The 26,279-nt window shown below is 40.3% G+C and overlaps 1 protein-coding gene across 1 annotated transcript in view; it reads right to left on the reverse strand.

Moving 5' to 3' along the window:
• Positions 1-4,615: 4,615 nt before the first annotated feature.
• Positions 4,616-26,279, reverse strand: part of LOC136862050 (homeobox protein MOX-2) — a 102,447-nt gene continuing 80,783 nt past the window's right edge. The window contains exons 2-3 of the mRNA XM_067138860.2: positions 8,954-9,144; positions 4,616-5,097 (exon numbers count right to left, since the gene is read on the reverse strand). Of these exons, the coding sequence (XP_066994961.2) occupies positions 4,897-5,097; positions 8,954-9,144 (392 nt within the window). The 3' untranslated portion in view covers positions 4,616-4,896. The remainder of the gene's footprint in view (positions 5,098-8,953; positions 9,145-26,279) is intronic.

Here is a 26,279-nt window from a genome sequence, read left to right on the forward strand (position 1 = left end):
TGATTGTGGAAAGTTCTGCTCTTCTTATCTTTTCCTTGACACCTAACAGTTGTTTGCCAAGTTCTGTCATTACACACGGACATAATATTATTATTCTGCGGGGAGAATATGAAGACTACATTTTGATTTCTTTGATAATTGGATTACTATAGATTTTATGAACTGATAATATAAAATCAGATTCTCCTCATTTTTATACATATTATTTTTCAGAATTTTGTAATGAAGAAAGAGTTTTCGTATATTACGTGACTTTTAATCTTTAATTACTTCATTAGCAATTTTCGTATGTAAGAAACTTCATAATCAACCCGCAATGACACTATATTCAGGGGAATAGGAGAGGAAGTATTAACTTTCAATACAAAATTAAGTGGAATTGCTAAAAATTAAAAGGTTGACTTGTCGTGATCTGCTTATATCTAGTATTTTAAAGTGTTTTTTAAATGTAGTTTTTCTTCAAGGTTTTAATGTGTTGTGTATTTTTTAGTAACTTGCCTATTTTAAATTTTATGGCTGAGGATGACCGCAAGAGAGGGTCGAAACTAGTTCCGGAAATGTGAAATGATGTAATTTTTAGTAATTTCATTTAGTTTTGTATTGAAAGGTGGATGATTCATCTCCTATTCGCCTATTTTAAATTGAAATGAACAAAACTAAACTGTTTCATGAATTAACTGAATTATTCAAACTATTAGGTCATACGAACTTGGACCATAAGAGCTGGTGATCAAAAGTAGGAATTTCCACTTTACTGGATGAGTTTCTATTGGAATAATTTCGACACATGTTAGGGAGATATACATTTCAAGGCAAATTATGTTGATACCTGAAGTGGTCGTTGCATATTTTAAAATTATATAATAATGTGTAGTTTTCACAGAAACGTCTTACTTCTATTATTACTATAGCGTAGTGTTCCATGTCTATATAGTATTTTGGACCTTTATTTGAGGTCATGTCTGATATATCTATTGGTAGGCATTGTATTTCACTTGATAATGTGTGTCGGAATAAGTGCAGTTGCATACATCTCACAGTGTTTTTTTTAAATTCCTGTCTTCAACAATAGAGTGAACTTGACACTCTACTGAATTTTGTTTTGGCTATATACATCTCATTATTAGTATAGGTGCAGGTTTTGGTGGGGAGGTGCGGGGAGGGGGGAGTGTAGCCTACTTGAAAATCCTTCCGGTCTTCATAACGAGAATTTAACTAAAAGAAAAAATAATTAAAAATCAAACCCACACCTGTCGATATTTTTGAACAAATATTGCACTTTTGAATTTTACTTTGTTTTGGAAACTAAACATCAACTTTTGAAAAATAAAATCGTTATTAAATTCATGATGAGTATTTCCCGAATGGGGGATCACGTTTTTACTTTAGCGTCATCGTTACTGTAAACCTAAGTTTTAAAAAGTTGCATTATGTCAGTATCTTGGATGAAGGATTCTATCTAATGGGTTTTTGAATTAACCCAAATATTCACAGTGTAGCAAATTGTCGGTCATGCAAACTGTATTAACAAAAAATATTTCATTAATTGGAATATGTGTAAAATAAGGTACTTTACATGAAAGTACTATATTGGTATCAACCTTCCTCAGATAAAGGTGGAGAGTGAGTTTTACAACTAATTCCCACCTAAAAAAACCAAACCAAACCCCATGGCACTACAGCCCTTGAAGGGCCTTGGCCTACTAAGCGACCGCTGCTCAGCCCGAAGGCCTGCAGATTACGAGGTGTCGTGTGGTAAACACGACTAATCCTCCCGGCCGTTACTCTTGGCTTTCTAGACCGGAATTCCCACCTACTCTATGCTATATGGATTTGATTCCCGTTGAGAAATCGCTCCTAGAAACACGACCACCACTTGATAGAAATGAGTTCCATTTTGATCCTGAGGGCAAATACATTCGGTTATACAGATAATAATTTCCTTATATTCACTGCTAAGTTTATACATATACAGAGGTATCTTTCCTATGGACCTCCTTAGCCTACAAAAAATGGTTTAAATTTGCTCTTTATTTTTCTTTTGTCCTGATGAATTATAGATTATACGTTCGAGAAACCATCTTCAGATGCACATGACGAGGTTAATACAGATGTTCGCTGGAGAACATAGCAAGATATCATCATGTGGAGTTGACGTTCATGTTATAAAACAGAAAGACCAAACACAAGTAGCTCTCTGAAGTACTACAAAAAAACCCACAGCCACTAAATGTGGGTGGCCGTACAGTAGAAAGATTGATTCCTGCACTTCATATATTTAACTTGTGATCTAAATTTTGTCCTTGATTCTCATAACAACAGTCCCCGAAATAAGATATCGCATAAAATAATAATAATAATAATAATAATAATAATAATAATAATAATAATAATAATAATAATAATAATAACTCATCTACTGTGTGAAGGCATTTTATTTGACGCCATATAAGGTCGCCTGAGTGTCAATTTCGACTTTCCATTTCACTCTACCAAATGGCATATTAAATCGAATCTCTCTAGGGTGAACTATGGCTGAGATTTAATTTTGTCGGGTAAGTGTGTCATCAGGGATTTTTTAACAAACCCGCATTACAGGACATGGAGTGTGAAATGGACTTCTTTCCGCCCTTCAAAAAATCCAACTACCTCTGCCGGGTTTGAATCCATGGCCTTGGGATTCGGAGGCTGACATTACCATTGATTCTCTGCGAAAGCAATAATAATAATAATAATAATAATAATAATAATAATAATAATAATAATAATAATAATAATAATAATAATAATAATTTGGGTCCATGGCATTTGAGAATGGTTGAATACAATATATCCCTTCTGTCACCTTCCGGCACGTTATAATCTCCTACGGGATGTAATAATAATAATAATAATAATAATAATAATAATAATAATAATAATAATAATAATAATATTATATGCCTTTGCTGGCAGGACTTAGTGTTTACAGTGCACTGTGTCTTCTGGTATGGACTAGAGCAATTTTGTTACTTTCATCGATCTGTCTCTGTCTTACCCTTGGCTTTGACAATACGAAAGTGACTGAAGTATAAGGGATGCTAGTATTGCCATTCCGTGTGCAGCCAGTTCCTGCTACGAATGGTGTTAAAACGTTGCTCATAGGGTTGGTTGGTGCATGCATTTCAGTGGACTTGGCAGACTGATATGTAATAGCAACTTCTGGCTCGGCGAGGAAAGCAACGGGAAACTACCTCACTCCTCATTTCCCTTGTACGCCTCTTCCGTGATGCCTAGGCCATCTATGACAGCTGATGGCAGAGCTGTTGAGGATACAACCAGCCTTAGGGCTGAAGACTGAATATATACATACATACATACATACATACATACATACATACATACATACATACATACATACATACATACATACATACATACATACATACATACATACTACAATAATAATAATAATAATAATAATAATAATAATACCGAGCTCGATAGCTGCAATGAATTAAGGGCGGACAGTATTCAGTATTCGGGAGATAGTCGGTTCGATCTCCACTGTCGGCAGCTCTGAAGATTGTCTTTCGTGGTTTCCCATTTTCACACCAGGCAAATGCAGGGGCTGTACCTTTAATAAGGCCACGGCCGCTTCCTTCCCACTTCCAGCCCTTTTCCGTTCCATCGTCGCCATAAGACCTATCCGTGTCGCTGCGACGTAAAGTAACTTGATAATAATAATAATAATAATAATAATAATAATAATAATAATAATAATAATAATAATATCAATGTTATTCATTTAAAGACCATTCATTCAGTTGGACTAGATTTCTAAAGAGATGCAGAGGTGTCAGAATTTTGTCGCACGGGAGTTCTTTAACGTGCCGGAAGCCAACGACACGGAGCTGTCACATATAAACACCCTAAAATGCCATCGACCTCAGCGGAGATCAACTTATTATCTTGGGGACAGAAGGACAACATCTAACCGACTGCGCAACTGAGGTCGGCTTTTTCTTGTTTTGATGTGTGTTATTGGTTTGTGACAGGTTCTTCTTAGTTACAAACGGCAGGAGCGAAGTGACAAGCGCTGTCACCATGTCGTCCATGTGCCTTTATATTTAATGTTTACCAATGATTTACTTCAGTAATACAATAGCGGAGTCCCCAGACGATCGTATAAAAATAACGTGCCAATAAAAATTACCCAAACATTATTCGTGTGCTAACACAATAGAGTTTTAATTAGAGTTTTCAGGCTTCTCTACAAAGGAAAACACTTAGTATTGTTATGAAGTAGTGAAAACCACTTTATTCTTTAAATTATCATCTCGAAGGGTAAGAAATATATGCAACAATTAATCTTCCTCCGATACTCAGTGTCAAGCGAAATATACTGACAGTGAAAACAATCAGCGGGTAATGAGAGGAATATGTTAAGAATATCAACCTCAGAATGATTAATTTCTTATTAGTAATAATTTGGAAATTATTTTCTTATTGTTATGCTTTCTTTTCTACTGCATATTTCATACAGAGTCACTGTGGATTGTGACCATATAAACCAACCTGACATGAAGAGTCTGGAAAAAGTTGGACCTTTCAAAAAAATAGTTGTATTCGCAAAGAAAAGGTATCTTTTATTCCCATTATTTTTGGTATAGTCAGGAAACCTGAATCGACTTTACAAACTTTACAAAGTATACTGCTTGCTTAGCAAGGCACCCACAAATTCTGTCTATTGTCACATAGACACTGCTGACTGTGAATGGCGTAAAGAAGGTAGAATTCCCGAATTCTCGTCATGAGCGAGTCATGAGGTCTGAACTTCTCACCGGTAGGTGGAGCTATGATCAGTGTGAGGTCACCAAGAGAGCTTCCGTCTGGTCTGGCCGAGTACTACTGCAGTCAGCAAACACCGTCCACACTGTTGCTGTTCTGGTCCCAGTCGAGGGTGTCGCTGGCTGTTGTGGTTTCATTAGACCACTCAATGGTCGGCGTATTCACTGCCTCCTCAGCCTGCGCCGTAGCTTTCTGGCGGCGCTCTCTGTCCGCGCCACCCTTGGTACGCTTCCACTTCATACGGCGGTTTTGGAACCATACTTTCACCTGAAATGAGAAGAACATGTTGCAAATTATTTGAAATTCAAGACGATTTTTCTGAGAATTACTACAGGGTCTGTCTTATAAATCCAGACGGAACGCACAGTATTTGTACTCTGGGCTACGGCAGCTGCAGTATGGGAGGCGCAAGCATAGTTCTTGACCATGCAAGCATCCTGCGCGTGTTCGACCTGGCAAGCATGAGTCGCCAGTCTGAATTCTCAGCTGTTAACAAGGTGAGACAGTTATCATTGCAACACCGTATTTTCGTATGTAAAAGTTCTGGTTTCATCTTAATGGCCGTGTGAACAATCATAACTCTTGCTACTGGTGTGGAGAAAATTCTAGCGGTGTTTATGAAGTCCCTCATGATAGGAAGATTGGTGCTTGGTGTGCTGTTAGTGGAAAACGAATAATTGGGCTTATTTTTTTCGAGACGACAGTAAATGCAAACAGGTACCAAGATGACATGTTGACGCCATTCTTCCAACAGCTAACGGAAGAAGGAAAATCGCGTGGGTTGTTTCAGTAAGATTCAACCCTTGCTCATACAGCAAGATTCCTTTCTTACAATATCGGAAGTGTTTACAGACAGAGTGATCAGTACTGGTCTATTCCCCCCTCGTTCTCCAGATTTAACAGTGTGTGATGTTTACTTGTGGGGTAAACTGAAAGAAAAAGTGTACCGAGCAAATCCTCACACACATACCGAGCTCGATAGCTGCAGTCGCTTAAGTGCGGCCAGTATCCAGTAATCGGGAGATAGTGGGTTCGAACCCCACTCTCGGCAGCGCTGAAGATGGTTTTCCGTGGTTTCCCATTTTCACACCAGGCAAATGCTGGGGATGTACCATAATTAAGGCCACGGCCGCTTTCTTCCCATTCCTAGGCCTTTCCCATCCCATCGTCGCCATAAGACATATCTGTGTCGGTGCGACGTAAAGCAAATAGCAAAAAGAAATTCCTCACACATTGGGGGAACTGAAAGAAAACATTACGAATGAAATCAGAAACATTAGAGTGGCAGAATTCATTCGCGTCAGCAAGAATGTGGTTACTAGATACAGTGACGACACTTCCAGCATCTTTTATAAGGTAAGTTTCATATAAGATTGTATATACGCTCAAAGTAGGGCGGCCGCGCGCGACGTAAGACCGTGCGTTCGGTCTGAGCTTGTAAGAGAGACCCTGTATTTTCCACCTGTACCTGAGGTATCAATTATCGGAGAAGTACCACATTAGCTGCGCGTATTGAGTTACTCAATCTCGAGCAGTGTATACTGATATCAGGGCGTAGTCCAGCGGGTGGGGTGGAGGGGTGGGGTGGGTTGCTGGGGGAGGGGGGGTTAGAATCCCCAAACGGAATTTTTGCAAAAACAAAATAAACAGGTCCGTCTGTGTGGTGTAGTGGTTAGTGTGATTAGCTGCCACCCACGGAGACCTGGGTTCGATTCCCGGCTCTGCCACGGAATTTGAAAAGTGGTACGAGGGCTGGAACGGGGTTCACCCAGCCTCGGGAGGTCAACTGAGTAGAGGTGGGTTCGATTCCCACCTCGGCCATCCTGGAAGTGGTTTTCCGTAGTTTCCCACTTCTCCAGGCAAATGCCGCGATGGTCCCTAACTTAAAGCCACGGCCGCTTCCTTCCCTCTTCCTTGTCTATCTCTTCCGATCTTCCCATCCCCTCGCAAGGCTCTCCTGGGCGAGTTACTGATCATCCTCCCCAGTTGTATCCTCCGACCCAGAGTCTGAAGCTCCAGGACACTGCCCTTGAGGCGGTAGAGGTGGGAGGGTAAACAGATTAAGAAGAAGAATAAAATAAACAGAAACTGACAATAAACTAAATAAACATTCAGAGAGACATAATTGTAAAATCAACAGATCTGTTGAATCTATTTTCTAAGAAGCCTCGAAAGTTGGATTTTAGATTGTAAACTGAATATACCATTCGCTGTAAAACTGGTGACCCTGAACATATTGTTCTAGTTCTGTATTTCACTGTAAGATTGTCCTGTACTGTAATCTGAATATCAACATAATCGACTTGTATCAGTGTCTTCATAATGACAGTCACGCATGCGCGCACCAAACATGCACAAGCACCTTCATTATGTTCTATCATAATTTTGTAACTACACAAGAACCTCGTTTATCCGGATTATGTGGGACCGGACCTGATCCGGATTATCGAAAATCCGGAAAAACTAAAAAAATACAGTACATGTTGTATTATTTATTAACATAAGTTGTACAGTAATACCTTTTTCCAATTGTACAAAAAATATAAAAAGACACTTTTCTACATTTCCGACTGTTTTATGAACTACAATAATGTGTAAGTTTTTTTCTGTTTTACATTTGTATAGCGTTTGCGCGCAGCACGATCAAGAAGGTTTTTTACTAACAACAGTTCTGTCGGTGTGGTTTCAGTCTAGAATTCTAAATAGGCCATCAGTTTGTCCAGCTGCACTGTTGCTTCTCCATGACTCATTTATTCTTCTGATAGAACGCCGGTTTCATTTTCGAATTCACTATCAGCGAATTAGTAGTGTGTTGCATTCAGAAGGTCGTGGATTCGAATCCCACCTCGGCCGTCCTGTGAATGGTTTTCCACGGTTTCCCATTCTCAATTCCAGATGAATGCCGGGACGGTACCTTTGATAAACTGTGGCCGAATTACTTCCAATTCCTGTCCGTAACTATCCTTGGCGGAAAAGACATTCAAGAAGAGTCGATCCCGTAAAAGAAATATTATACAAGTAAAAATGAATTTTTATTATTTCTGTTCCGGATAAACTGGAGATCCGAATTAATTAGGGCCGGATAAACGAGGTTCTTGTGTATAACCCTTCCCTCCCCCCACTAACTGACCAGTACCCCCGTACTCTACTCATTCAAGTCTTCCGCGCGAAAACAAACTAATTCACTGCTGCCAACCCTCACAAAACGCGGGATGCAAGCAAGCCAGAGGCCCAGTTTGAATCAAAATTACTGGTCTCAAATGTTACATATCAATATAATTATTTACCATTTTTCTTCTTAAATTATACATAATAGGACAAACAAGGTCATAAATTATTATCTAATTTTATTGCATGCGACCATGGAGATTTGGCTGGCGCATGCTCGTACAGGGATTTGTGAGAACATCTTTACTGCTGCACTGCTACGGACTCTGCTCAAGTGAAAGCCTCTAACCGCACCCTTCCACCCCCCGAAACTGTCCATCAACACGTTTTCCCCTTACATCTCGACCCCCTCGCCATCACTACATGCTGGGACGGAATCTCGAGAGTTCGTGCCTTATCTTCAACCTGAAAATATTTACCAGCGAAATGCGCGCTGAAAGTCACCTAAGTTTGATATTGCCTAACAGTCTTGCTTATTGATGGAATTTACAGTACTTCAAATGTCGAGAGAAAATAAAGCGATCTTTTAGTTCTCTAGGGAGAACACCGCCCGGGAGTCCTTTTTTTTGTTTTCTTTTTGCTAGGGGCTTTACGTCGCACCGACACAGATAGGTCTTATGGCGGCGATGGGATAGGAAAGGCCTAGGAGTTGGAAGGGAGCGGCCGTGGCCTTAATTAAGGTACAGCCCCAGCATTTGCCTAGTGTGAAAATGGGAAACCACGGAAAACCATCTTCAGGGCTGCCGATAGTGGGATTCGAACCTACTATCTCCCGGATGCAAGCTCACAGCCGCGCGCCTCTACGCGCACGGCCAACTCGCCCGGTCCGGGAGTCGTTAAGAGCCAGCCGCTATTTATGTGGGCTTAATGAATGTTATGTCTGCCTGGTAACGTGTGCAGCTGTGGTGTCTGCTGTTAATTTTTGATAGAGTGTAATTCTGAAGGCGGTTTTTACCTGTCGCTCGGAGAGGTCCAGCGCTACGGCGATCTCGTAACGACGCAGACGCGTTAAGTAGTTCGAATGCTTGAACTCCTCCTCTAGCGATCGGATTTGGAGCTTGGTGAAGGCTGTTCGTTCCTTGCGCATCTTGCCGGTGCCATTGGTCGTGCCTGTAGACAGAGTCTCCGTGGCTGTGCAACTTGAGTCTGTAACAATAATATTCAGACACGATAACACACTTTACATTCTGTGATTTAATAAATGACTTTTTAACAGTAAATTGCGTCGAGAAATTGCTGATTGCATGGCAGATTTTTACATTTAATGTCAAGGAAATGGAATGTATAGTGATATTTCTGAATGTCTCTGCACTGTTATTTTTAATCAGCATGAAACCCTTAAAGCCGTAAGGACGGGGATGAAGGTACAGTTTTGAAAAGGTGAGCTCATATATTTAAAAAGTCCACAGTTCTAGCCCTTTAGGCAAGCAACTCAATGTTGAAAACATCCTCGGGATATGAGCTACGAATTGTAGGTAAATAAAATAATAATAATAATAATAATAATAATAATAATAATAATAATAATAATAATAGATTCGGATTTGGAGCTTGGTGAAGGCTGTTCAACTTGAGTCTGTAACAATAATATTCAGACACTAATAATTTATTATTATTATTATTATTATTATTATTATTATTATTATTATTATTATTATTATTATTATTATTATTATTATTGTACCGGGAGGTACACCTCAACGCCGCACATTCAAAATAAGCGCCTTAATAAACTTGGATCTTTAATCAGAAGATGTCACTACAGAAATATTAAGTAATTGTGTTATTGTGAAGTTTCCTAAACTGATTGAATTTCTCCTTGTTTTGTTTCGCTATACAGCAAGAAGTTTGGGCATTTTTCCAGAGATTCACTACCAAAAAACTATGGTCACTCACTCTGGTGCCAGAAACAACAATTTGTTATTGAAAGAAATTTTGTGTTTATAGGTTTTCTCAACTTTCATTTGTACTTCTAGGTTTGTAACACTTCCTTCTTATTCCGCCAGTTTTGAATCTGGCCAATGAAAAATTTCTATAATTAATTTTCAGCCTATCACAGGCTTCTTGTTCGATTTTGAGTGTAACTCTTGGGTTCAACCAATAAAATTGAGAGGCTGTCTACGGATTAGCCCAGAATCCTCTCGAACCTTCCCTGAGGGTATATATGTTGCGGCTTTTCAAGTATCCTTGGCAATTGATCGTCGTCTTTCTAAGTATGTGTGTTAAGGCAGGAGGCCTCTTTCTTCGGCCGGCAGAACATCTACAAGGTAATGGCCACATAAATTTAATCTTTCTTACTGTTTCCACATACTTATCCGAGGGGAAAGTCCAAATCTTTAACTATGTAACAAACTTTTCTAAAATGTAAATCTTCTTTCAGCTAATGTAAAATTTCGTAAAGTTTTAAACTGTAAATCGGGGATAGAGAGTGAGTTACCCTCTCGAGCTCCCCTTCATCTTGGTTTGAGGTGACTACGATTTAGTAACTGTTTCTTGTAATGTATTAAAGTAATTTCTATGCGAGCCACCTCAGTAGTTTGGGACTAGCCCCAGTTTCATCGACCGAGAGCCCTGTAAGTTTTAATTTTTCATCATCTGAGAGAGCAGTGTACGCCTCCATTCAGTTTGTGTTCGGGCCGTTTATTTAACCTGTTCTTTTTTCGCAAAGGCCCAGTAGGTTGGGTACTATATACCCCTGTGTAAAACTATTTCAATTTGTAAATAGTGCCTTTAGAGGCCAGTGAGTATAAGATTTTGATGTAAGGCTGCCTTGAGTGGGATGTAAGAAATCAAGAGCGGGCAATCTCTTGTCTATGTTTGGTAATAGTGAGGGTGCCTTTGGGAAGGCGAAATATTGTAACTTCTGGAGCAAGTGCTCTTAAATCTGGATATGTCCGTCCGTGTTTAAACTTTGTGAGTTATCAAGTTTTGTAAACTGGATCCGGTATCTCTGAAGTTGTAAACTAAGGGCTTGAAGCCCCAGAGCTGTAAACTTTATTAATCTTCTTTTTTCCACGTCTGAGTTATAGACTGGCATTGTACCTGACTTTTCATTTTTATTCCACCTAGTGGAAATTTGTTATTTTTTTTAATATTGAAAGAAATATAACTTTGTTAGAAATCTAATTCAGTTCTTGATATTGTAGTTAGACCCATCCAGGCCCGCACCTTCTTTCACCTTTCTGCGTTCCACTAAAACACGGTAATAATAATAATAATAATAATAATAATAATAATAATAATAATAATAATAATAATAATAATAATAATAATAATAATAATAATAATAATAATAATACATTCTTCATTTATTCCTAAAAATTACAACCGTTTTCTTAATCATCGTTATCCAGTCGATTGCAGGGAGAGGAATTAGGGACTGGAATAATTTACAAGGGAACACGTTCGATAAATGTCCAACTTTTTTGAAATTATTTTAAAAAGCTGATAGGGAATCTGCTACCTTGGTGACAGCCCTAAATACAAATCAACGGTCGTTGAGGATAAGCATGGCCGATATACATTCTTTTGGGCTTATAAATGAGCTTCAGAATTCTTGCTACAGTATATAAATATTCGTGTGCCCTGTCATCACGCACTTACTTCTGATTAAATAGGATCTCCATCTAGTCAGAACTTTCGAACGAAAGATCCTGAGAAGAACATCTGCCCGAGTAAGTAATGATGGTAACAGGGGTATAAAGCATAACATGGAATTATCCGAGCTGTTTATCTTTACAGAAATTACAATTGGACATCTTCTGTGGTTGCGTCACCTATTATATATATCTTGCCAGATGAAACTGCCATGAAGACGCTCACATCATGAAACTTATCGGCATCAGAAAGAGAACGCATCTATTAAAATGCCTTGATTGTGTTGGTGAAGATTTGAGGAGCATAAACATTAAGATTTGGAAGAAAGGAAGAATGTGTATTATCAGACTTGTCAATTTCGGACAATGCTTTCGATATTCAAAGAATAATAAAACTAAGCATTTAACATTGATTGTTATATTTGTATTCACTGCTGACAATTGCTGTGTGAATTAATGAAGTTTTGTGATAATTTATACATTGCATTACCAAGTTATTTGAATGCCCGGCTCCTAGGCTGAATGATTAGCGTACTAGCCTTTGGTTCAGAGGGTCCCGGGTACGATTCCCTGCCAGGCTGAGGATTGGTTAATTCCTGCAGCTCGGGGACTGGATGTTTGTGTTCGTATTAATACACATCTTCACATACATACAATACACCACACTACTGAACACCACAGAAACATGCACTAGTGAGTACATCCCTCCACATGGAGTTGAAGTCAGGAAGGGCATACGGTCATAAAACTGAGCCTAACCATTATGAAGTGAAGGCCAGGTAGCAGAAGAGATTTCCAAGTATTTAAAGGTGCGAGAAATAAAGAAAGGTCAGCGAATGAAAATATTACTGCGTTCTTAAAGACGGTACGGGCTAAGCTACAATTGTATACGGTATTATGTTGGTGGTGCAATTGAATAGCTGTATATTCAAGTGTTCCTCATGATTGTTTACAGCAAGGTCTCACGTACATTCTGTGATAGTTAGGGTGTATGTTCTACTCCGATTCACATGATAAGATAAAATACGGAATATACACATTTCAAGGCTGGAGCGTAGGGGAAGGAAGTAAAATTTGTAAAATATCTTGCATTCTGTGAGAGGTGACAGGTCTGATTTATACAAAACTGTTGAGTGAAACCAAACTATTCTGGCCTGAAGTTCGCTTAATTATTTAAATTTATTTCTGCCACTGCAGATTGCCATAGGGCAAAGAATACTATTTAAAATTATAATGTATTCTAAACGGTCTGATAAATTAAAATGTTTCTACATCCACTCCTAGTTATTAATCATTAGCAATATAATTGACTCCACAGAATTTGTACCGAACTTTCCAGTGGGAGAACGGCCAATATATGAACGGTTGTGTTCATTTTGTGCTAATGTATCATCTAATTCGAATAGAAGCGAAGAATTTCGCTATTAATTATCTTCAGCAATTACTTTATTGTGGTACTGTATGTTAAAGTAAACTAACACCTATCCCAAGTCTGAGTTCCCTGGGCCTTCATACAGATACACTACCTCTACAACACGGGACCGGCAGCATTGAATACCCTGGCCATCATATCGAAAACATCGCAACCACTTGACCTTAAACAATGACAATATCTCATAGATAACGTCTAGCTTCTGTTATCTGTTATTATTTCCGCTCTTTAGAAACATATTCTGCACAAAATATACCTTACCCATCATACCTGTTACAATATAGACGCTGTATACCTTATACCAGAACGATAGTCTTTTAATAAAATTTCTTGGGTATATTTGCACAGTATATATTCATCCTTGTGTCACACACTGATATATCAGTTCTTTTACACCCCACTGGAAGAAAAATACCCAACGAATTTTAGATGATGGCGACAAAATGATTAAGAAAGCTCTCAAGAAGATTCTATACCTTCTAGCCGACACACCGAATGCAATGATCTGTTCTAAAGGTCTGGATATTTTTCGCGCAAGATGGGAAGCAGCTCTACAACAGATCAATAGCTGTAACATCCCCCGCAAAGCTGGCAATAAGAACATTGCAGCAACGAGAAACTTCGAAGCCGAAACTACACATTGAGCGTCCATGCTCAACGTTGGATGTCTCACCGAAACTGCTGCTAAATTTCAGACACGAGATTGCCTGTTGGCCACCATGAACACCAGAAGACCACTTAGAGACCAGGAATATAAAAATGGTACCTATTAAGTCAAGAGTTCCCTCCAGCAAACCAGTGGATAAGAAAACACAACGTCCGAGCGAGTTGGCCGTGCGGTTAGGGTTGCATAACTGTGAGCTTGCATTCGGGAGATAGTGTGTTCGGACCAATTGTTGGCAGTCCTAAAGATAGTTTCCCGTGGTTTCCTATTTTCACACCAGGCAAATGCTGGGGATATACCTTAATTAAGGCCATGGGCGCTTCCTTCCCATTCCTAGGCCTTTCCTATCCCATCGTCGCCATAAAGACCTATCTGTGTCGGTGCGACGTAAAACAAATAGAAAAAAATTAAAGCAGAACTCCAGCGTTTTTGACCAACGGAACTTGAACCAGCTAACCACGATGTCAGACCATATAGTCTTCACGCCTTAACGATCGCGGCCACCAGGCGGGCTACTGAATTCACAATATGTAAACATATTTTATACAACCAATAAATATTTCATTGCTTGGGAAACGCGGGCGGTAGATGAGCAATAATTTCAGTGTCGTTTATTTTGCCGCATATCCAGTGACGATCTAATGTTCTTATTCTCAACCACTTATATAATATTATGCATAATATTCATACAAAATGAACACGTCTACTTAAGAAAGTGTGTTTAAGGTCAAATGTGGTCCCCGCACTTGACATTTCCTTTACATTTAACATTTGAATCTCCAAGCGTCCTCCACGCTCTACTTGCGTTCTGGCCTTGATGACTTGGAGCATCCTTTCATACATCAAGCCATCGAAATAAATCAATGAAGATTAAAATCCCCGACCCGGGCGGGATTCAAACCCAGGACACCTTGGACCAAAGGCCAACATTTAGACAAGCAGCCGGACTCGGTATTTATATTCAGGGTAGCCGGAGTGTGCACTAGGCTACATATTATTTAATTAGTATCCTCTAGGTTGCGGGTCCGGGGATTTGTGCTCGTCTTTATACCATCTACACAAAACACGTTACACTAGAAATAATTGCAGAAACACGTAATAGTGAATACATCCCTCCACATAGGGTTGACATAAGGAAAGGCATCCGACTGTAATACAGACACAGTGCCGACCCCAAGTAACTGGGAAAGAGCCAAGCAGGAGAATTAGTGGAATATAATACTGCATATATTGAAAAAAATGTTACTACTCTTCAATAAATACTAGTGATTTTTCCAGTAAATTAAAGAAAGAGAAGAAGAAACGAAGAAGTAAAAAAAAAAAAGAAACAAAGTATGTAAATGAGGGACAAAATGTCATTGGACCCGAGATGTCCGTGTGGAAGTCAGGAACGCCGATCACTTGACCAGCGTGCTAGATATATTATTATTATTTTTATTATTATTATTATTATTATTATTATTATTATTGCCATTAGGACAGTGGTTGAACTTGAATGTTACATGATTATTAAAATTCGTCTTTTTTTTTTTTCTTTTCTCTTCCCAAAACCTCTTCATTCTTTGACTGTGTTCTTGTTTCCTTTGTTCAGTCCATACTTTCCCTGTTTTTTTACTCTATTTTACTTCAAATTCCGCATTCATAATTTTATTTCTGAATGCGTTTCTTTCATTTATCATTGCTTTGTCTATACCTGCTTGTTGTAGATCCTTTTCTATTTCTTTCAGCCAATTGTTTTTCTTTATTGAGCTATTAGTTACTGTACATCAAAAGTCCTCTTTGTGAGTCTGCTGCTGTCCATTCTATGTAGGTGCCCATAGAACATTAGTCGGCATTTTCTGATCATGTTTGTGAGTCTGTCTGTGTATTCGTATAGTTTTTTAGTTGGTCGCTTCATCCGTATACCATCTCTGTTTATTGCTCCAAAAATCTTTCTGAGGATTTTACGTTCTATTTTTTCTGTCTCTATGATACCTGATTTTCCACTTGTGGTTGTTTCTGAAGCTTAAAGGGCTTCTGGTAGTGCAACTGTATTGTAGTGCCTCAGTTTGGACTGTCTTGATATGTTTATTTTATTATAATGTGTCCATGCGAGTTTGTATACTTTCTGCAGTTTGTCTGTTCTGTCCGTGTTGGATGCTTTATTTGATCCTCCTATATGTATATATTCCCCTAGATACTTGAATCTTTCTACTCTTGTGATCTTTCCATATTTTGTGTGCATGGCTTGTGTATTGTTGTACTTTCTTTCCATATACTGTGTTTTCTCATATGATGTCTGTAGAGCTGTTTTGATAGAAATTTGATGTAAGTTTTCTAGTGCTTCTTGTGATTCATGTCTATTGTTACTAAGTACTGCCAGGTAATCTGCAAATGCCAGTCGTTTTATTATTGTTCTGTTTGCATACGTTCTTCCTAACTGAATTCCTTTTACTTTTTTCTTCCCATTGTTTGATAACTTTGTCCAAGATCAAGATAAATAAAAGCGGTGAGAGCCCATCTCCTTGTCTGACCCTTGTACGTATCTCGACTGATTCTGAGATATATATTATATATTATTATTATTATTAATTAATTAATTAATTAATTAATCAGTTTACCTTCCAGGATTGGCTTTTCCCTCCGACTCAGCAGCGACTACCTCAAAGGCAGTATCCTGGAGCGTGAGACATTTGGTCTGGGATACAACTGGGGAGGAGGACGAGTACCTCTCGTCCAGACGGCCTCACCTGCTAAGCTGAACAGGGGCTTTGTGGGGGATAGGAATATTGGAAGAGATAGGCATGGAAGAGGAAAGTAAGCGGCCATGGTTTTTAAGTTAGGTACCATCCCGGCATTTGCCTTTAGAAGAAGTGGGAAACCACGGAGAATATAATCCCTCCTCTACTCAGTTGACCTCCCGAGGCTGAGTGTACCCCAACCCCGTTCCTGTTCTCGTATCACTTTTCAAATTTAGTGGCAGAGCTGAGAATCGAACCTGGGCTTCCGGGAGCGGCAGCTAATCACAATAACCACTACACCACAGAGGCGTACCTGAAGGTATTTGTATTCAAAAACTGATATAGACTTGTTGATGAATTACATTAAAAATTAATTATATTCTATCGGCTCCACCTTTTCAATACAAAATGTTCTGTAATGCGAGTTTGTATTGAATAGATGGAACCGATAGAATATAATAAATTTTTAATGTAATCTCACTTCAGTACGGACCAATCAATATGAAATTTATATCCCATAATTGTTGATGAAGTGTAAATAAGATTTATAATTTTGAATCTGACAAATTTGATGAATTGAAACTTTTGGAATTGTCACAGAAATGGGTGAGAATTTTCAGTTTCCTGAACTGCTGTCATGTTGATACCAATCACGTCAAAACTTTGTAATGCATACTGTGTTTGCCTGGAACAGCAGCGTGTATAGAAAGAGTCTTTTCACCGATGAAGAACCTCTGGAAAATATCACGGAAAGTGTGAAATCTTTAAAACTTAACTGTGACTACATTTGAAATGCATTTTATGAATAGCAGGAGATGAAGATAGTTATACAAGACACTGCATCATCGGAAAATATACAAGGTACATGAAGGAGCTCATTGCTGGACCATATTCATCTACCGCCTAGGCCCAGGTGTTTTAGTAAAATGACAAATTTGACCTCGTTTTCTTTTTGAGAAATATAGTGGCCCAAAAATTGATGATGTGATCATAGTCACGGGACCTCCTGTTTTGCGAGGAATACGAGCTACATTCCTTGATTTTTAATTTCAAGAATGCTCGGCTCCATGGTTAACGTGTTGGCGTTTGGTCCAGATGGTCCTGGGTTCGTTTCCTGGTTGGGTCAGAGATTTTAACGTTCATTGGTTAATTTCAATGGCTCGTCGGCTGGGTGAGTGTGCTATATTCAGCATTAGGATTAATCATAGGGGAGGTCCTATCCTCACAGACGCGCCGGTAGCTTATACGGCGTCAGCTCGGAAGACCTGCACCAGGCCTCTTCGGAGGCCACACGCCATAAATAAACATTTCAAGAATTCCAATATATTGGCCGAGATTCGAACCACAACAGCCTTGATGAGAAGTCAGTGACTACTGTATGTCACTCGGCTATCACGCCCCTCTAAAATGAGCACCTGCTCATAATTTGATATTCAGTCTTAGAGTCCTTTTTGTGGCTGATAAGTTTCTTAAGGTCAATATGTACGAAGGATCAACTTGACCTTTACTCTTGCGTAGGTCTCAGGAGGGGGGTGTCCTTAGGCGGTTTCCCTTTATCGCCAAATGAGACAAGAGAGACAAGAGATTTTATCAATCAACCTTGAAGATTAATTCAACGATAATAGAATTATATCGTCCATTTCGAGAGACACGTGTTACTACAGGCGGATTTATTTTTGCACACAGATCAAGACATACAGATTGCCAAGCAAATAATAGGAACACTCACCTCTGTGGATAGATTTGTCTGTACTTATATCTCACAAAAGGTAGACCATGATCCTCAGGTTCACTGAGTCTACCCTAAAAAGGAGTACTACGTTAATTCCTGGTGGCAAAGATGACGCGGCGTAGGGTTTACCACTCTATCCCAACAAGTGGCGAGGTTACGAATAGTGGAAACCCCTCGTAGGACCTTCATGGCCTGTACAGAGATAACTTTGAATTTTTTAATATTTCACAGAAATAAACTATCACTCATGTCTTTGTCTCTTCACACATCGACGACACGAGGGAACGTTATACTGTATAATTTATTCTTTCTACATCCGTTTACCATCCAGGGTTGGTTTCTCCCTCGGACTCAGCAAAGGATCACACTTCTACCGATTCAAGGGCGGTGTCCTGGAGCATGAGACTTTGGGTCAGGGGATACAACTGAGGAGGATCAGTACCTCGCCCAGGTGGCCTCACCTGCCATTCTGAACACGGGTCTTGTGGGGGAATGGGGAGATAGGAAGGGATAGACAAGGAAGAGGGAAGGAAGCGGCCGTGGCCTTAAGTTAGGTACCATCCCGGCATTTGCCTGGAGGAGAAGTGGGAAACCATGGAAAACCACCTCGAGGATGGCTCAGGTGGGAATTGAACTCCCTCTACTCACTTGACCTTCCGAGGCTGAGTGGAACCCCTTCCAGCCATCGCACCAATTTTGAAATTTCATGGCAGAGCCGAGAATCGAATCTGGGCCTCTTGGAGTGGCAGCTAATCACTACATCACAGAGGCGGACATTATTTATTTATTTATTTATTTATTTATTTATTTATTTATTTATTTATTTATTTATTACATGTCTTATTTTATCTGGCGGGCTCAGGCTAGGAAGTCTGCTGTTCTGTCTGACCATGCATTCACCTGAATTTGAAATATTAAATTTATTTTACTTACAATTAAACTTACAATAAGGTTCTTTTATCTACAGTGATGTTATAACTAATTTATTTTTATTTAGCATGTAAGGTAGGTTTAAATAAATATTTATTCTCCTACAGTACTCGGGAGATAGTGGGTTCGAACCCCACTGTCGTCAGCCCTGGAGATAGTTTTTTCCGTGGTTTCCCATTTTCACACCAGGCAAATGCTGAGGCTGTACTTTAATTAAGCCATGGCTGCTTCCTTCCCACTCCTAGCCCCTCCCTGCCCCATCGTCGCCATGAGACCTATCTGTGTCGGTGCGACGTAAAGCTACTTGTAAAAAGAGATTCTACTACAGTAAAAAAGTTCGTGGACACTCGCCTACAGTGTAGGCAATACGGCGTACACTCATATATTACAGTCGATAACTTCTTGCTATTTGCTTTACGTCGCACCGACACAGATAGGTCTTATGGCGACGATGGGATGGGAAATGCCTAGGAAGTGGAAGGATGCGGCCGTGGCCTTAATTAAGGTACAGCCCCGGCATTTGCCTGGTGTGAAAATGGGAAACCACGGAAAACCATCTTCAGGGCTGCCGACAGTGGGGCTCGAACCCACGATCTCCCGATTACTGGATACTGGCCGCACTTAAGCGACTGCAGCTATCGAGCTCGGTAGATAACTTCTAGGAGAGCCTCCGTGGCTCAGACGGCAGCGCGTCGGCCTCTCACCGCTGGAAACCGTGGTTCAAATTCCGGTCACTCCATGTGAGATTTGTGCTGGACAAAGCGGAGGCGGGACAGGTATTTCTCCGGGTACTCCGGTTTTCCCTGTCATCTTTCATTCCAGCAACACTCTCCATTCTCATTTCATAGCATCCATCATTCATTAATATATCACTTTGGGAGTGGCGACCCCATCGTACTAATAGCCTATATCTGCTTCATTCATCACATCCCTGACCCGGTCAATGACTGGAAAACAGGTTGTAGGTTTTCATTTTCATTTTCAACTTCTAGGACTGGCGCTAACAGTTCAAGGATCACATAGTCTTTTTGACTTGCCTTTTCGCGTCTTTTTTCCGACATGGTGATCCGGGCGGTTTCGACTTGATCATCAAACGTTACGCTAGCGGATTTGCCTAATTTTTGCCAGGACGTGAAATTTTCCCCTTGCTCAATCTACGACATTCTCAAATTCCGTCGCTGATATTCAATTATCCTTCACAACAGAGACCGTAATTCTGCTTATAGGCCCTACTGTATGTACGCAACTGCCTCTTGCTGGTACTAGCGAAGAACAACAACATCCTGTGGTCCAAATTTTCCTCTTTAGTGCACGATAGCGACACTAGACGGCCAGTCCACCAACTTAATGGATCTACTACGTATTAATTTATGTGTATATTGTATGTTGGGTATTCAGCCCGAAGACTGGTTTGATCCTCTGCAGCTCCGCCAACAGCTGTCATAAATAGCCTAGGCTTCACTGAAGAGGCGTACTAGGGAAATGAGGAGTGAGGTAGTTTCCCGTTGCTTTCCTCACCGACCCAGCCGTTGCTATTACATATCAGTCTGCCAAGCCCACTGAAATGCATGCACCAACCGACCCTATGAGCGATATTTTCACACCATTCATAACAGGGACTGGCTGCATAAGCAATGGTATTACTAGCATCACTCATACCTCAGTCACTTTCGTATTGTCAAAGCCAAGGATGAGACTGAGACAGGTCAATGAAAGTAACAAATTTGATATGGCCCATACCAGAAAACATAATGCACTATAAACACTACATCTCGTCAGCAAATGCATTAATATATGTATATATCTATTCCAGTGCAAGTTTTGTACGTTTGTACATCCATTTACGGCATTGCTTCTTAAGGTGCAATTAGATATGCTCCTAATTTCAGCTGATAGGTAATACCAGATGTGACTTAACGCAGACAACGAATGGCTTACTATAGCCAGCTGTTCGGCGAATGGGTATACTTAGCACATAGCCAGATTAGGATCTTGTCGGTAGATGCAGAGTGAGACTCGGCCAACAAGCGGCCACGGTTGGTTCGTGGTCCAACAGCTCTGCACTCTAACCGGCCAACCGTGCAGAGCAGGGGTTTGCACGGCTCTATGCCTCTGCATTTGGGAGAGGGGACAGAGCTGGACCTCACGCCTGGCGCAAACCGTCGGCTGTCCTGAGAATGGTTTTGCGTGGTTTTCCATTCTCCTGCACTCAGGCGACTGCCGCGACACTTCCTAGTATAGGTCATGGCCACCAACCTCCTCACTTTCTCCGAACATCTCCTTCACCGTAACAAATCTTCCGGTCTGAGAGACGGCGTCACCGTCTAAGAAGCCCGCCTCCCCCTTCAGGGGAGGAATGAAAACGTTTTAGTAGTAGTAGTAGTAATATTTCGTTTGTGGGGTTGTACAAGCAGATAGATAGTGAAACTGAGAAGCAAGGTATACTGGGGTGTTTAGGGTCAGTATGTGATATACCGAGCGAGTTGGCCGCGTGTTTGGGGTCGTGCAGCTGTGAGGTTGCACTCGGGAGATAGTGGGTTCGAACCCCACTGTCTGCAACCCTGAAGATGGTTTTTGTGGTTTCCCATTTTCACACCAGGCAATTTCACGGCCACTTCATTCCCACTCCTAGCTCTTTCGTATGCCATCATCGCCGAAAGACCTATCTGTGTTGGTGCGACGTAAATCCAATTGTAACAAAATGAAAGTATGTCATGTAAGGCGATGAGACAGAGTGAAGATTTCACCTCTTTTTCAAACGTAACCATTCGAGGTTGTAGTACGGTTTTCGGTGCCACTATTTTGTCCCGCAGGATTTGTTTTTTACATGCCGATAAATCTACCGACAAGTGGCTGGTGTACTTGAGCCCTTCAACAATGGAATTAGGATTTACTGGATCATCAATTTTATATTATTATTATTATTATTATTATTATTATTATTATTATTATTATTATTATTATTATTATTATTATTATTATTATTATTATTATTGTTATTATTATTACTTGTATTGCTGAACATTAGGAAATATGATAGAAGGCATCACCTTTCTCTCCTTACCCGGGACCCAAGAAGATGTTGATTCGGCCCTGAGTGTGTGAGTTACAGGGATGTTAGGGGAAGCAGAAATATTCAGTCCCTGAGAAAAGAGAATTAATAATTCATGATTTAATCAAAAGATTATATAGTTAAATTTTAACATGTATAAGTATTTTCTGTTTATGAAGAAATACAGTTTAAACAGAACTAAGCTGAAAATGATGGGCATATCTTGGGAGTTAACTCAGGACTGTCGGAGTCTAGATACGTGCGTAAACAACCACAACATACAAATTACGTTTCAGAATCCTTGTTGTATAGTTACGACCCAGATCACAAGGCGATTTTAATAAACTTTCCTTTCTTCAGGATGGATGGTCTTAGACTGCATCCATCATTTCCAAGGAACTACTGCAGTTCCTGCTGACATTTGCTACGTCTCGTGGAGTGACTCATGGAGAGGACACGTGGCTTTGCTAGAGACAGCAACAGACACTGTGCAAAAACGTCGAGCAATTAAAAATGTTAAAGATCTAATTTAGAGATTTTTTCACTTTATTATGACGCAGTTGTGTCATTTGAGTACTCTTATATATTACATTACGGAGTGATAAGTGTCAACGCTCCATGTGTTGTGCTGGAGAGAAAAACAAGACCAAAACTCACCAGGAACCAGATATTCTCGGCGCCGTCCTATTCATATATTATCGCTCGAGTTCAAAACCTACAGATCGGCTTACACAATTCACAGCAAAGCACGCTAATAATTCTGTGATCATTAGGCATGGAAATTTACATGCGGCATGTTTGGAAGAGAGGGATGAAATGAAGTAAATATATTCTAATCTTAAATATGGCTTCAGATTATGAAAATCGACCTGGAGAATTTGGGAGAATAATTAAAAGTGTATCGAGATTATTGCTCGTGTGGCTTACAGATATACTCCAAAGGAAAGGTAGTCAAAAATAAATATACTTGGGAACTCAGCTTTGCTTTTCAAAGAACTGCGCCCTAGAGCTCCATCAAAATACTGAGATATTTCAAATAATTGAGAATTTTACAACTATAATATGCAGATATGATATATTATTTTCTTAAGTAGGATTTCGCAATGATAATTTGTTGGTCAGTTAACCTGCCTGCTGTGATGAGGGAAATCAATCTTTCCAATTAATAAATATTATTACCGACATCATAGATATGAAATACACGTTGTTTGTGTCTATTGCTGTTTTAGCTCAATAACGCTGATTCTTAATGCACTTAGCCTGGACAAGCACGGTATCGTACGGTGAGTTGCTGAGTATCCTGTTCACTTTTAGTATAATTTAGTTACATAAATACTTTACATGGTAGTTTAATACCAGATTTGGGAAGTAATTGAGTAATAGTAATCGAATTACTTGTAACTATTACACTCTTAATGATTTTTACTTATAATCGTTACTTTCTACAAAATGTAATTTTTACCTGAAATTTACTTCTTGAAATAACATTGTGATAGTTATATTCTAGTAATCGTTAGTCTATAAGTGTCCGACTCGTTGGCTGAATGGTCAGCGTACTGGCCTTCGGTTCAGATGGTCCCGGGTTCGATTCCCGGCCGGGTCGGGGATTTTAATCGCTCCTGATTAATTCTTCTGGCTCGGGGACTGGGTGTATATGTCCGTCCCAACACTCTCCTCATCATATTCAGACAACACACTACACTACCAACCACCACAGAAACACGCAATAGTGCTTACATCCCTCCGTAGAGGGTTGGCGTCAGGAAGGGCATCCGGCCGTAAAACAGGGCCAAATCCAGATGTGCGACGCAGTTCGCACCCGCGACCCCACAGGTGTGCGAAAAGCGGCAGGAAAAGAAGAAGAAGAAGTTAGAGTCTATAAGTCATTCCATGTTAAGAAAACAGTATTTCTCTTATGACAACAAGGTTGCCATATCGAACGGCTCTGCTCAACGGTATCACAGGAAATCCGTGGCATATGTATTGGTGAAACTAAGGAAGGAAGGAAGGAAGGAAGGAAGGAAGGAAGGAAGGAAGGAATTGTGTGTCTATGAAGGGGCGTGTTCACTCCTTGCAGATTCATAAGAGCAACTACTGTTTTCTTAACATGGAATGAGCTATAGTAAGAAGAAGAAAAGTAAGCTGCAAATATATATTTTTTGAAATCTAGGGTACAAGGTTTGTAGGGAGGGGAGAGGGCTTATTTCGGTTTTTACAGCGGCATGGATAAACTACTGCATATACAAATCCTCAGTAGTGAAGTTCAAGACAAACTGGGAGAAAATAAACAACAGATTATTTTTTATAGGCTCGGGGTGGGAGATGCAGTTAATTGCATTTAATAAATTTGCCCAGGCAATTCCAGGTACTACTATGCCGTCATATCGCCCCACAAAAAGATTGGTAACAATTAAACGCGCTTGCAAAAAAGTGGTAAAAATGTGACACAAAGAAAATGCGCTTAAGAAACAAAAGCTAAGTAACAACACCAAGCACAAATAAAGACCATAGTGAATTTCTGTATCAGTACAAGTCATGCCGTGATCTATCGCTGCACACCACAGCATCGCAATCTTCAGTAACAACTGCTGCACAGTACACGAATATTAGAACACACACATCAACAAATATACGACTTCTCTTCTACACTGTTAAGCTGCCGGCGGTTCACAGCGTAACATGTACCGCAGCAGAGCAACTCAGAACGAAAATAAAGGAAGGCAACAAAGCGATAGCTGTTCCCGCCATTGTGCTTACTTCCTGCGAAAGTATTTATTAAATAGAGAGTAATTATTTTAATAACTCACGGGCAAAACCATGCCTCATCCATTTTCTTTCCTTCATAATACAATAAAAAGTACATTATGATATTCCTTAATCACAAGGAATTGTGTGTCTATGAAGGGGGTGTGTTCACTCCTTGTAGCTTCATAAGAGCAATATTGTTTTCGTAACATGTAATACGCCATCGTAATTGATACACATTGCACTGAAGCGGAAATATGAAAAAGTGAAATGAAATGTCGTATGGCTTTTAGTGCCGGGATACCCCAGGACGGGTTCGGCTCGCCAGGTGCAGGTCTTTCTATTTGACTCCCGTAGGCGACCTGCGCGTCATGATGAGGATGAAGAAGATGATGAATACAACACATACACCCAGCCCCCGTGCAGTAGGAATCAACCAATTAAGGTTAAAATCCCCCACCCGGCCGGGAATCGAACCCGGGACCCTCTGAACTGAAGGCCAGTACGCTGACCGTTCAGCCAACGAGTCGGACTAAATTATGATGAAGATAGTTTTTTCAGTTCTACTACAGAAAAACCAATAGTTTCACCAGTTCTGGATGAGGTACTTTCTTATCTCAGTAAATGTAAAGGTGCAAGTAAACCCTACTTCAGACATTGAGGGTTAGTGATGAGAATTTTAAGAACCAAATAATGTACAGTCGATATCTCGAACCTCCATTACTCGAATTTTCAATATCTCGAAGTAACTTAAATTTCCCGGCCGTTTGTCCTATTCTTCACGTGAATTTATTTATCTATTACTCGAAATTCGGTTACACGAATTTCTCGATTTCTCGAAGCAAACACTTCTTCCCTGTACTCTGTTACTCGAATTTTGTGCAACATCGCTGTGCAATAGCGCATTTGTCGTACTACTACTACTAAACGTTTTCGTTCCTCCCCTGAAGGGGGAGGCGGGCCTCTTAGACGGTGATGCCGTCTCCCAGGCCGGGAGAGTTGTTACGGTGACGGAGATGTGCGGAGAAGGTGAGGGGGTGGGCGGCCGTGGCGTATACTACGAACTGTCCCGGCATTCGCCTTAGTGCAGGAGAATGGAAAACCACGGTAAACCATTCTCAGGACAGCCGACTGGTGGGACCAGGCGTGAAGTCCGGCACTGTGCCCCAGGTCCGTCTCCCGAATGCAGAGGCGTAGAGCCGCGGTAGAGCCGTGGCCAACTTTCCTCTGCTCGGTTGGCCGGTCAGAGTACAGAGCTGTTGGACCATGGGCAAGCCGTGGCCTCTAAAGGGACGAAACCCAAGGGCCGAAACCCACTCTGCATCCACCGACCAATTTATCGTTTGTGAGGAGCAGTTAACAAGTAAAGAAAGGTTTACAGTGATGATGGGAGCTAATATGACGGGAACC

The sequence above is a fragment of the Anabrus simplex genome, chromosome 1 (genome assembly GCF_040414725.1).
Source record: "Anabrus simplex isolate iqAnaSimp1 chromosome 1, ASM4041472v1, whole genome shotgun sequence".
Lineage (NCBI taxonomy): Eukaryota > Metazoa > Arthropoda > Insecta > Orthoptera > Tettigoniidae > Anabrus > Anabrus simplex.